The sequence below is a fragment of the Myripristis murdjan genome, chromosome 3 (assembly GCF_902150065.1).
Source record: "Myripristis murdjan chromosome 3, fMyrMur1.1, whole genome shotgun sequence".
In the NCBI taxonomy this organism is placed as follows: domain Eukaryota; kingdom Metazoa; phylum Chordata; class Actinopteri; order Holocentriformes; family Holocentridae; genus Myripristis; species Myripristis murdjan.
Window position 1 is genome coordinate 23,893,426 of NC_043982.1, and position 12,106 is coordinate 23,905,531.

Consider the following 12,106-nt stretch of genomic DNA (forward strand, 5'->3'; position numbering starts at 1 on the left):
GACCTAATTCCATTTCCATTTCCAACAGCTGAAATTTCTGTTCCACCTATTCTGTGCGCTGGATAAATCTAAATAGTCTAAAACACATTGACTCCATTATTCTTGCTTTGTGAGAGTGACTGGAGGGTTTCACGGCCTTGATGTTGATCCTTTTGGAGTTATTATTGAGCAAGATAGTCCATGAATAAATGTGCATGTGTCTTGGCTTGTCTGATGTGCAAAGGAAAACAGATTCACCACAGGCAGCATCATAACCAATGTCCAAAAAAGTAAATATTACCTTTATGTTTGCATGTGCTAAAGGGATTTCGTGGCCTACTGCGGAAGGGGAAGTGACATTCATTAGATATTACTGGTAAGACGTCCTACAGGAAAGTGGGTATCCAACGTTTTTGAAATTCTGGGAAAATATAAAGGCTGAGTCTTGTCTGACTCAGCTTGGATGCACTGTGCCATCACACTTTTCAGTTTACCTTTACTGGATGCTGCCCAGCTGTGGTTCTCCAGTATTCAAAGTATATGGGTGCTTGTTTTGGAGCAGTGTTGGACGGTTACAGATCCCTTAACTGAAGCCAAAGACAAATATCATTGTTCAATTGTAGGTTTCTAGCTTGGGTTAATGACCGTTATACATCCATGAAATCAAAGTAAAACCTAATTTATTAAATATTTGTGGCAAAATACCAAAACTAAACAGCAAATGCTTGGAAACGTCAATTTAAAGGATTTGGTATGGATTATTGCCTTAGGAACATGTTCATTAGAAAAGCCCTTGTTGTTTTTCAGTGCAAAGAAGTCTCCCATCTCCAGTGATTAAACCTCCACTGACTGACTTCAGCTGCTTCCTCTTAAAGATGTCAAAAAAAAAAAAAAACTTAAGAAGAGAAAAAAAACACCCATCAAGAAGTGCTGAGTTTATACAAGTAATTTCTTGAAATGTAAAGTAAAATGGTCCCTAAGCAATACTTAACTTGTGCAATACCAGCACTTGAGGTAAAGTACATGTCATTATTTTAAGTGGGAGAGTTCGTGAAGCTCCATTTCACTGATGTTTATCCACTGTCCAGACTCTTTGACCTTGTTGTGTGTAAGTCTGACCGTCTTTTTTTTTTTTTTTTTTTTTAAACAGTGGCCAAAGATCAGCGCTTTTCATCCACATCATCACTTTTTGTTTCCCTCAAAACAAGAGTATATTCACGATATCATCACCACATATATGATAATGTGTGAGTATGTCATGCATGTGTTTGTGCTGCCTGTTTGACCTGTGTGTGTCCATCACTACAATAACATCATCTTTGTTGCTTCCAATATGGACTTTACTCTACATGATAAAAGCCTAAAAATACAAACAGTGTCTCTTATTCAACTAAAATAAAACACACCACTGCTTCATAACATCTCCTCCAAAACATACTCCTGTGACAGTGTAAAATAATCCTAACACTTTTTGTTTCGTGTGTACACTGGTGAAATTTGTATTATGTGATTCTTTTCGGCGGCACAAAGATATTAATTACTACTTTATTGATCACTGATAAGTACCTATATAAGACTATACCTATAAATCTTGAAAGGCTGATGAAAAACACAGATTTAGAAAGACTTTTCCCTGCTTGTTCCCACTTTTTTGTCAGCTATTCTGTGCAGGATCAAGTCTCTCAATCCAAAATGTGATTCTGACCACCAAAAAAAAAAAAAAAAAAAAAAAAGAACAAGACTTAACATAATACCATAAGCTGTGCCAGAGGAAGTCAGTGAAACTTCTTTAGGTTATTAACCTTTCCCACGTACTTCTCTTTCGAAATATTTGCATTTTGTGCTGAGTTCTGCATTTTGGTTTGAGTCAGTTTCAAATCATAGCCTGAAAGTTACATGCTTTTGTAAAGATATATAGCATTTTGAAACCAACCCCAGCCCCATTTTCCCAGTCAGCTAAGTTGTTCTCTGTGGTTTTAGGCTTGAAGGAATCAACATGTTTGCTGGAAATGTGTTACACAGTGACGTGCAGTGATGTAGAGACTATAAATAGGAGAATAAACCTCCAGACCTCCAGTCAGTAGTCATCATAAAGTAAACCACTAATACAAAAAATCAATTATATTTGTGTTGTTGTATACTATGCATTTATGCCATAAAGATGTATGCCAGGATAAAAAAAAAATTACTTATTCTGTGAAAAAGGCCAATTGATTATCTGTCTTCTAATTTTGTTGATGTAAGTCCCCTTATAGGCGGCACGGTGGTGCAGTGGTTGGCACTGTCGCTTCACAGTGAGAAGGTCCTGGGTTCGATTCCCACCCAAGGTCCTTTCTGTGTGGAGTTTGCATGTTCTCCCCGTGTCTGCGTGGGTTTCCTCCGGGCACTCCGGTTTCCTCCCACCGTCCTAAGACATGCAGGTTAGGTGAATTGGAGAAGCTAAATTGCCCCTAGGTATGTATGTATGTATGTGTGTGTGAATGTCAGTGTTTGTCTGTCTGCCCTGCGATGGACTGGCGACTTGTCCAGGGTGTTTCACTGCCTTCGCCCTATGAGCGCTGGGATAGGCTCCAGCACCCCCCCGCGAATGAAGTCCCCTTATAGTGATAGCATCATTTTTGCTTGTCTGTGACACAATCCCCAAGGGACAATGTGACATTTTGGACAAAGACTGAAAATCACTGAAACTGCCTTTTAGCCACAGCTACAGAGAAGGGGAACTTGAATCTGCAGGAAGTAATCATGTTCCACTGAAACCAAACTTTACTGAGCATTAATGCTAAATTGTATGAATGGATTTTTAAGTGAAAATATGGCAAATTCAAAGTCAGATAAAGGAAATGACATATATTCCTGATTTCCCCCTTTGCACTTAATTCCAAAGTACACAGGCAATCAATACTGTGTGTGGCACACTGACCCTCGAAACCAGTTGAGGATGTAGAGAAGGGGAATCCTACTTTACTCTGTTTACCCATCTGTCTATCTATTTTTTGTTTGTTTGTGCACATAATATCAAAGGATTTTTTTTCTTCTTGAATAAAATGGATTTTTGTTCCTAATGGTGGTTGTTTCCCTTTGGTGATCACAAGCTTACATGTATTACCATGACATCACTGGGGACAGGGGAAGTGAAAACCAATGGAAAGACAAAGGGAAATGCCAAAGCAAAGACAGAGTACAAGTGTGGGAGACAAAAGACAGAGAAGTGAGATGAAATAGAAAGTGGCATAGCCAATAAAAGTCCTCATGAAAAAGTACCCAAACCTGTCACGTAGCACACCACCCAATAAAGTTTAGCTTTCACCACTACTAGAGCTATCAAACCCATGTCCCTGCTAATTTTCACTTCCTCCTGCTGATCACTGCACTCTTACCTTTCCCCGCTGACATCAGCCCTGTGACAGGTGTGACAGAGCTGGCAGAGTCCCAGGACTGTCTGTAACCACAGCTGTAAACCCACAGATCATGGGCTCTCTGCCTCCATAGGCCAAAAATGAATCAGCCTGGAGAAAATATATGTGAGAGCATTTCATGTAGTTTGAATGAAGTTTTACCAGCACTGTTATTTCATCACACCTCACCAGCTGTGAATCATGGTTGATTTTTTTTTTTTTTATCCCTTTTCCCCCTGCCCCCACAGCAGTTACATCTGACTCTACAATGCACATGGGAAATTTTCACACACACACACACACACACACACACACACACACACACACACACACACACACACACACACACACACACACACACAAACACTGTAATTGGTGTGTGATTACACCGAATAGGTCTAGACACTGACACCTGGATGAAGTCTTAGATATGTAGAGGTGTGTAGGTTGTACAACATTTTAATTGTGTCGACACCAGGGCATTTTCCAGATTTGTGATAGAACTTTAAACCAACAGATACCAAGCCAAAATTGCAATTAATTCACTGGCTGCGATGCCTTTTTTTTTTTTTTTTTTTTTTTTTTTTTTTTAAATTATATTATTATTATCATTATTATACATTCCGAATAACCCCCTCGCCCCCTTGATTTAATTAATATGCTTGTTCATGACAAACGTTTGGGTGATGACTTGTAAAATAAAATTTGCAGGGAGGGGGTTTTGCTGGGTTTTCTGCAGCAGAGGCGGAGTCGCGGTTTAAATGGCCAGCCAACAGCGAAAAGGGAAGGAGTGAATATTGCGTGTCGCCACTACGAGGTTGTCCTTCCGCCGTCTGTATGCGCAGAGAGCAGTCTGATATCGCTGGGAGGGTGAGCTTTTCTTTCATTTTCACACAGAAAACCAGTTTCACGACTGTTGCTTCAGGTCCAATCGGAAGTCTGTAACCTTAGCCATGCACAGGTGTAGGTGATAGATGTAAAAAATAAGCACTAAATGCGTCTAGGTCCCTCGTCTCCTTTAGCTCATCGCAGTTCCTATGTGGCTCTTTGTGTCCCAGATCTCCATTGCATTCATGACAGCTCCAACGGTTAGCAACAGAAATACATAGATAGCTAACAACGTTAGCTATCTAGCTAACAACGTTAGCTATCTACACGCTGACTAGACAAAAGCGAAAACAAATGACTCGTCGTGTAAAGCTATATTACTGCATATGTCGGTTTGTCGTACTGTTAATCAGTGGTACGTAGTTTTCAGCATCACCCAAGCACCGTCGAGAGCTAACCAGCTATCTAACGTCAACGCTATTTCTTTGCCATTCACATCAACGCTACGTTAGCTCGCTAACCTCTAACAAAGATGGTTAACATCAGCTCGCCGCACCAAGTGGCTGTCTGGGTGACAGTTGGCAGCCACCGCAACACGGCCGAGTCGTTGTAGACTAGGTTTTAAAAAATAGCAACTTGAACCAACGTTAGGAGTGCCATTTAGGCAACAGGCGATATCTGATATTTTTAAGCTATGTGGTTAACATTAACCCATGTGACCGTTAGCTAGCTTGTACATAGCACAGACAGCACTATGCTGATAGATAATTAATGTCCATGGTCAGCGTATAACCTTCCCAAAAACGGTCGCTTTTGAAAAACAGTGACAACATGACAATGGTATGACAGCAATTGCCGAAGCCTTGATGTATTTTGCCAAGTAAGCTTTCTAAAATGCCTTGGTGTTGTGTTCTCTCTCTGATAGAAAATGTCGTGTTGGCTGTGGAAAGAGACCCTGGCTCTGGCAGAGGACTACCTGTTCTTCTGCAGCATAAGCACACAGCCAGCCCCTCCACCTCCCAGCGAGTCAGCCGCTGCCATGAGGCGCCTGGCCCAGGACATGGAGACCCAGCACCACGCTCGCTTCCACTCCCTCGCTCAGACCTTCCTGCAGCAGTGCGGGCAGGACCCCTGCTCCAGCCTCAGGAAGGTGATGGAGGAGCTGGTGGGAGATGGACAGTTGAACTGGGGGAGGGTGGTGTCCCTCTTCACCTTCACTGGGGTGCTGGCCAGACAGCTGCGGGAGCAGGATGGCACAAAGCCGGGGCTGGACCCCGGGCAGGGGCAGGACCTGGGACAGGGACCCAGTAGCTGCAGAGGACTGGCAGAGACCATAGCTGATTACCTAGGAGAGGAGAAGAAAGACTGGATGCTGGAGAATGACAGCTGGGTAGGTCTCACAGCATCAGTGCTTCAAAATTGAAGGGTTCATTGATCTCAATGAAAAATTGGCTTTACTGCTTCACAATCGACTGATTTAATCAAGCACAGACATGCTAGACAGGCCCTGCTTAAGTGTTTGAGTCATTTGAAAAAGAAGCTCAAGTTACATTGGCAGGGTTTTAAGGGCTATGTAAAGTCTTACTTCAGTTATCTCAATTTAAGGCTTCAAAATAAGTTAAATTAATTAGTAAGTATTTTTTTATGTTTTAAAAAATGTCTGCAGTTGAGAATTGTCCCACCCCCACCTGTTATTTTTAAAATGGTCTTAAATTTCAAATGGTCTTGATTGAAGTAACCCTGTTACATGGGTGTAAGTTGGAAAGTCCAGTAAATATAAGAGAGTCATGTATAATATGTCTATATTAAGACTCCAAGCTGGACTTCAATGAAAACCTGTGGGGGGGCATTGCTGGTAAAGACTGAAAGTGAAACCAGTTTTCCCGAAAATGACTTATGTTGAAAACCACCTAGTTTGATCTGATACAGTTAATGCTTTTCTGGGGTATATTTAGATCTAGCATTGAGTAAACATATCTAGAACCACAGTCTTGGAAGCCTTTGCTTGTAAAGGTGTCAGTTCCTGTGTGAAATTTGCATATAGGTTCCATTGCAATCTTATTCTCAAATGCTACTTGAGTGGAGGAACATTTGACAAGTGGAGCCTTCAGACGACTGATGTGGCTGCTGTGATTACAGGAATTACAGTGTGGCATGAACCAAGAATCTGAGGAATGTGTGTTATGGCAAGACAATGTGGACGCCGTGACCCAAGCTATAGTGCTTTTCTTTAAAAAGCTCTGATCACGCTAAGCTGGCCTCTATTATTAGAGGGATGTGGTTTTTGATTTGTAATGGAAAGACAAAGGCTTTGTTGTATGACTGTGATGGTCTGTCAAGATAACTCACTTGATGGAAATCAAAAGGACAAAGTTAATTTTATACCTGTTTGGCATGGCGTATTTTAGCTGTAGTTAAATTAAACCCTCCATTTGGTGGTTGTGATGGCTCTGGATAGCCTCACTGCAGCCCCAGGAGACTTGGAGTAGGCCTTACCAACAGGGACATAACTACAGCTGAATGTCTGCTTTCGTGAATGGGCTCGCCTTGGCCCTCCCCTCAACGACCCACTAAACACACACACACACACACACACACACACACCCCTCCCTCCTTTCTTCAACTGGCAGCTGGCTCCAACAGACTTTCAACCAGCTCAACCAGATGGACTTTGTAGTAACAGTCAAAGCTTCAGTGCTTTTCAATTTGGCATTACTCAAATTGAGTTACCATGGTAGGATGAGAAAAACAAGTGGCTGTAAGGCAGCGAGCACCTGGGGCAAAGAGCAGGTGCTCTTGTCGATGCAGTGTGTGGTTTCAGCCCAAAACATGATGGTGAAATACAGCTGCTCACCCATTTTCTAACAGGCATGAGCCAGGCCATAACTATAATCAGGAGATCAGTATTATTATAATCACTAAATGCTTTAGCAGGGACTTATCAGTTGTTATTTATTTTGGCTATGTTGCCCTGACATTTGAGAATGTTTTCAGCTCTGTATGGTCTTAATGCATCAGTGATACGTCCAGAGTTGTACTGGTTGCTGTGACCGACAGACTCACCATAGTGAGTGATGGTGGCATATTTCCAGTCTGAGCTAGAATGTGTCATTAACATAATCTTCACCATGGCTATCAAGTCAGTCTGCTCTGCCAGTTATTTTGGCACTGGTTTGAAGGTTCTTTTCTGTTCTAAAATCCCTTTTTGTCAATAAAGCAGTGAAAGTAGCAAATTAATTAAGGGAGTTGCCACTCTCTGTTGCTAGTAGTGGACAAAAAAAAATTACTGCTGTGGTGTGAACCATTTTTGTGTGTGTTGTGTCTTTCAGGAAGGGTTTTGTAAGTTCTCCCGCAGTGCCAGAGAGGTGAACCAAGACTCCTCCATGAAGACAGCTCTATTTGCTGCTGCTGGGGTGGGCATCGCAGGATTGACCTTCCTCCTGGTGCGCTAGCTAGCCTTCCTCATCCTTCACACATACCCATCCGTTTCTTTTCATCACATTAAGTAGACATTTGATTCATTTATTCTAACGTCTTTACTGCGTAATCTCCATCGATTTCAGGGTTGTGATTAAGAGTCGTCAACTGAATGTTTGCACATACTCCAACCCCACGTTTGATACTGACATTTGTCACTTGCTCCTTAAGATTGTAAAAATGATCTCAATGCCTTCAGAATCAATGGAGTAAGCACTATCAGCTACATATCGTTTTCAGACAGATTTAACTATTAAAGCACAGGTTCCTGCACAGAAACAGCTCACGGTCAAAGTTTCTCTTTTCAACTGTGCAGCTATGAAACATTGCATTTCAGTTTTCCATCACCTGTTGGATTGACTTTGTTTTTAATTTTGTCAGTTGCCTTTACTCCATGTGTTTACCTGAGTTGTGTATGTGGTATAGAGCCATTCTAGTGTAAAACGTATAAATTAATATATTATATTTATATGAAAAGAAACTGTAAGCAGTGGCCATTTTCTAATCGATCCACAGCTGATTGAGTTGTTTTTCTTTAGTCTGTCCTACATTCATGTGAAATGTCTGTGATTTACATGGCCACCAGGGCATCGGTGCATCGGTGTGATGCAGTATGGGTGGCCAGACAACGGTGCTATGATATGTTATGAAATGCTTCTCTCATATCAGTCTGAAACCAGGGACCAATCTGAATTTAAACATTTTGCTATTGGAACAAACCATTGCTGCGGCAATTCCCCCCCACAAATCTCTCTTTTGAGCATTATATTTTTACATTGTTTTGTTCTATTTATTTATGTCAGTCTTTTTTAATAAAACAAGATCCAATCATGAAGTTCTTGATTCTTGTAACTGAATGTAGTGATGTTATATAGCTACATTGCAAGGTGTTATTTTTAAGACTTTACCCTTACAAATCACCCAAAATTTCCATTTTGCAGGGTTCTCTCCCTTTTTGTTCCATTTCAGATATTGTTGTCAAACAGTATAGACTATGTGCTGTGTAGGGTTTCCCTGCCTTTCTCTACAGACACAATATAAATTAGATATGAGCATGGGGAATCCACTGTCTGTGCTTGCTGTTCCTCAGAGCATCACAGTGCTCGAGTTACACAACAGCCTGTATTAGCAGCTGCTGTCATCTGAAGATCGGTACAGTGTACTGATCAGCGTCCTACAGAATAAGGCCTGGAGAAGCAACAAAAATAATGCCAGGATTGAAATTAAATACTTGGTATAAATAGTGCTTTTAGTTGTGTGTAATTATATATTATTGTTTGCACAATGTCTGTTGTAGTCAAATTGTCAAGATTTAAATATTAACAACCAAAAGTCAAATAAGATGATTGATGCACAGTACAGTGTAGTATCAAATAAAAGTGTAAGTATTTTTTTTTTTTTTTTTTTTTTTTAAAAAGCTCCCTTTCGGTTCTTCATAAAGTCTACACCGGTGCAGACTAGGGCTTAACTGCTTCATTTGGCTTTAAATTTAGCTCTAAAATATTGTTGACAATATAAAATAATAGCATAGGTCCTTGGTTGACAAAGTGCACTTAGACTAGATCAGCAAGGGTTAAATAGTCCCCCACAGTTATTCTACCAGACCACCTTGTTGCCGGTCCACATAAAACACAGTGAAATACTCATGAGACCAAGCTGGGTGAGTCACATCAACTCCCTTTGTCTTCACTGTCTGTTCATAATTAACACCAATTAATTCAATTTTATTAGTTCTGATCAATGAGCAGGGCAGGGAACACATTTTATGTACCCCTCAGGCCACAGTGACTACTACAATACTTTTCCCATCCTGCCACTTTCACTTTTTTGACACAGTTGGTTTTTGTTTTTAGAATATAACCTCAATTGGATGTTAATCAGGTTTATTTATTGGTCACATTTACCAGACTTGGCCAATTGGCTGACGGCTGGCATTATATTCCCGCCTTGTATGGGATATAAATATTTGAGCACTTCACATCTTAAAAGCACTCTAAAAGAAGACAGAACGTTAGATTAAAGCAGACCAAGCACTAGGCACAAAGCACAAAGGCTGACCAGTACTGGGTTGTTTTCTTGGCTTCAGAAAATTTGATGTTTGTGGAACGCAAGTGAAATTACACTAAACTGATTGCAAAAAGTAACTAATCTTTTAAGGAACTCTACATTACAAAGTGGGCTATTTATTGTACTTGATAGAAACATGTCCAAGTTTACCACATCTTTTGAAAAATAATTGATAACTGAGGTAGATGGCAACAATTACAAAGCAAATGACAGCCTTTAGATTGGAATAAAATACATAAACTCATAATAATATACATTTTCCACTGGTTACTGATCATGATTTTAATCAAGTAGTTAGTCATGACTTAAGTTGCTTTTCCAGCCCTGTGTATGAGATCATAGTTTCTCCTGACTGGGTGCTTTGTATCCCAGCTTTTTACTGTGAGGCATCGAGCCAGTGCGAATTTATTTTTATTTCACTGCTGAACAAATGTGTTTGTTATAAAATGTGCTATTACAAGAAAGCAAAAAAAAAAAAAAAGAAAAAGATAAACAAGATTTATTAAAACAAGCAATAGAAGGAACAAAAGATCTCATTACGAACTTCCATCACAAATGGGGCTTGTGTGTGTGTGTGTGTGTGTGTGTGTGTGTGTGTGTGTGTGCGTGTGTAATGGTGAGAGCTGCAATGATGCTGCAATGAGGCCATTATGCCTGTAGCTCTGTCTCCTCATATACAGACAAAGAGCACATGTGTTGGCATTTACAATTTTTTGAAGCACTGAAACTGACCTCATTTGCACGTGTTTACACACACACACATTCAGAATCCCCTGTCTTACACCCACATTAAAGCTTCCATTGTAAAACAGAGAGCCATGAGTGCTCTTGATGTGGACATCTGCATTTCCTGTTGATATATTTTTTTTCATCTATTTATTTTTCCCACCACTAGACTACACCCTAGCAGAGCATTACAAACTGCCAGACATAGTAAAATCCCCAGTTATCATTGCTGTGTATATGTTACGGATTATGGGGATTACTGGGACTTTTTCCTGGGGTCATTTCACAACTCAATCTGAAGTCTTAACGACCGGTCCTAAACAATCACTAAACAATCACTATGGGTCAGCATTCAAGGATGATACACTACATGGACAAAGTTGGGTATTGGGCCACCTACACATTACACCTACAGGAGCTTTTATGACATCTCATTCTGAATCCATAGGCATTAATATGGAGTTGGTTCCCCCTTTGCAGCTACAGTTAGGTCCATAAGTATTTGGACAGTGAAACAATATTTATAATTTTGCCCTTGTACACCACCACAGTGGGTTTGAAATGGAGTAATCAAGATGTGATTGAAGTGCAGACTTTCAGCTTTAATTTTAAGGGGTTGAACAAAAATATTGCATGAACTGTTTAGGAATTACAGACAGTTTTATACATTGTCACCCCATTCTCAGAGGCTCAAAAGTAATTGGACATATTATCTATAAAATACATAACTGTTAATTCTAAGGATTATATTCAGTATTTGGAGGAAAATCCTTTGCAGTCTATGACTGCCTGAAGTCTGGAGCCCATGGACATCACAAAATTCTGAATTTCCTACCTTGAGATGCTCTGCCAAGCCTTTACTGCAGCTGCCTTCAGCTGCTGCTTTTTTTAAATTTTTCTTTCAGCCTTCAGTTTAGTCTTCACCAGGTGAAAAGCAGCTCAATTAGGTTGAGGTCTGGGGACTGACTGGGCCATTGAAGAATATTCCAGTTCTTTGCTTTCAGTAACTCTTGGGTTGCTTTCGCAGTATGTTTTGGGTCGTTGTCCATCTGCTCTGTGAAGTGCCATCCTATCAGTTTTGTGGCTTTTGGCTGAATCTGAGCAGAAAGTATAGCCCTAAAAACATCAGAATTCATGCTACTTCCATCAGCAGTCACATCATCAATAAACACTAGTGGCCCAGTTCCATTGGCAGCCATACATGCCCATGACATAACACTGCCTGTTCTGCTGAAGCTGAAGAATTAAGATTTCACTTCACTGGAACTGTACAGTCGGCACAATGCAGTCAGGTAGGTAACGTTCTCCGGCATTCACCAAACCCAGACTTGTCCATGAGACTGCCAGATAGAGAAGTGTGATTCATCACCCCACAGAACACGTTTCCACTGCTCCAGAGTCCAGTGGGGGTGTGTTTTACATCACTCCATCCAACGCTTGGCATTGTGCTTGGTGATATAAGGCTTGAACAAGGTCCAGAACATGAAATGGTTTGAAAACCCCTTGTGTACAGGATGTACAGCAGCTGCTGGACATAGGATCATCTGCATGGTTCATGGCTCTAAAATTTCTGACCAGGTTACAGGACAGACAGTCCCAAATGATGGTGTTACTGGACAGAGCTTCTTTTCTGA

General features: G+C 40.7%; 1 protein-coding gene across 2 annotated transcripts; it reads left to right on the top strand.

The window, feature by feature from the left end:
- Positions 1 to 4,123: 4,123 nt before the first annotated feature.
- Positions 4,124 to 8,514, top strand: bcl2l10 (BCL2 like 10). Of its 2 annotated transcripts, none has more exons than XM_030079355.1 (3): positions 4,124 to 4,244; positions 5,128 to 5,592; positions 7,532 to 8,514. In XM_030079355.1, the coding sequence occupies exons 1-3, from the start codon at positions 4,212 to 4,214 to the stop codon at positions 7,652 to 7,654; spliced, it is 621 nt and encodes a 206-aa protein (XP_029935215.1). In that variant the 5' UTR covers positions 4,124 to 4,211; the 3' UTR covers positions 7,655 to 8,514. The 2 variants fall into 2 exon arrangements, with proteins under 2 accessions (XP_029935215.1, XP_029935204.1); XM_030079344.1 differs by lacking the exon at positions 4,124 to 4,244 and adding an exon at positions 4,340 to 4,462.
- Positions 8,515 to 12,106: the final 3,592 nt, after the last annotated feature.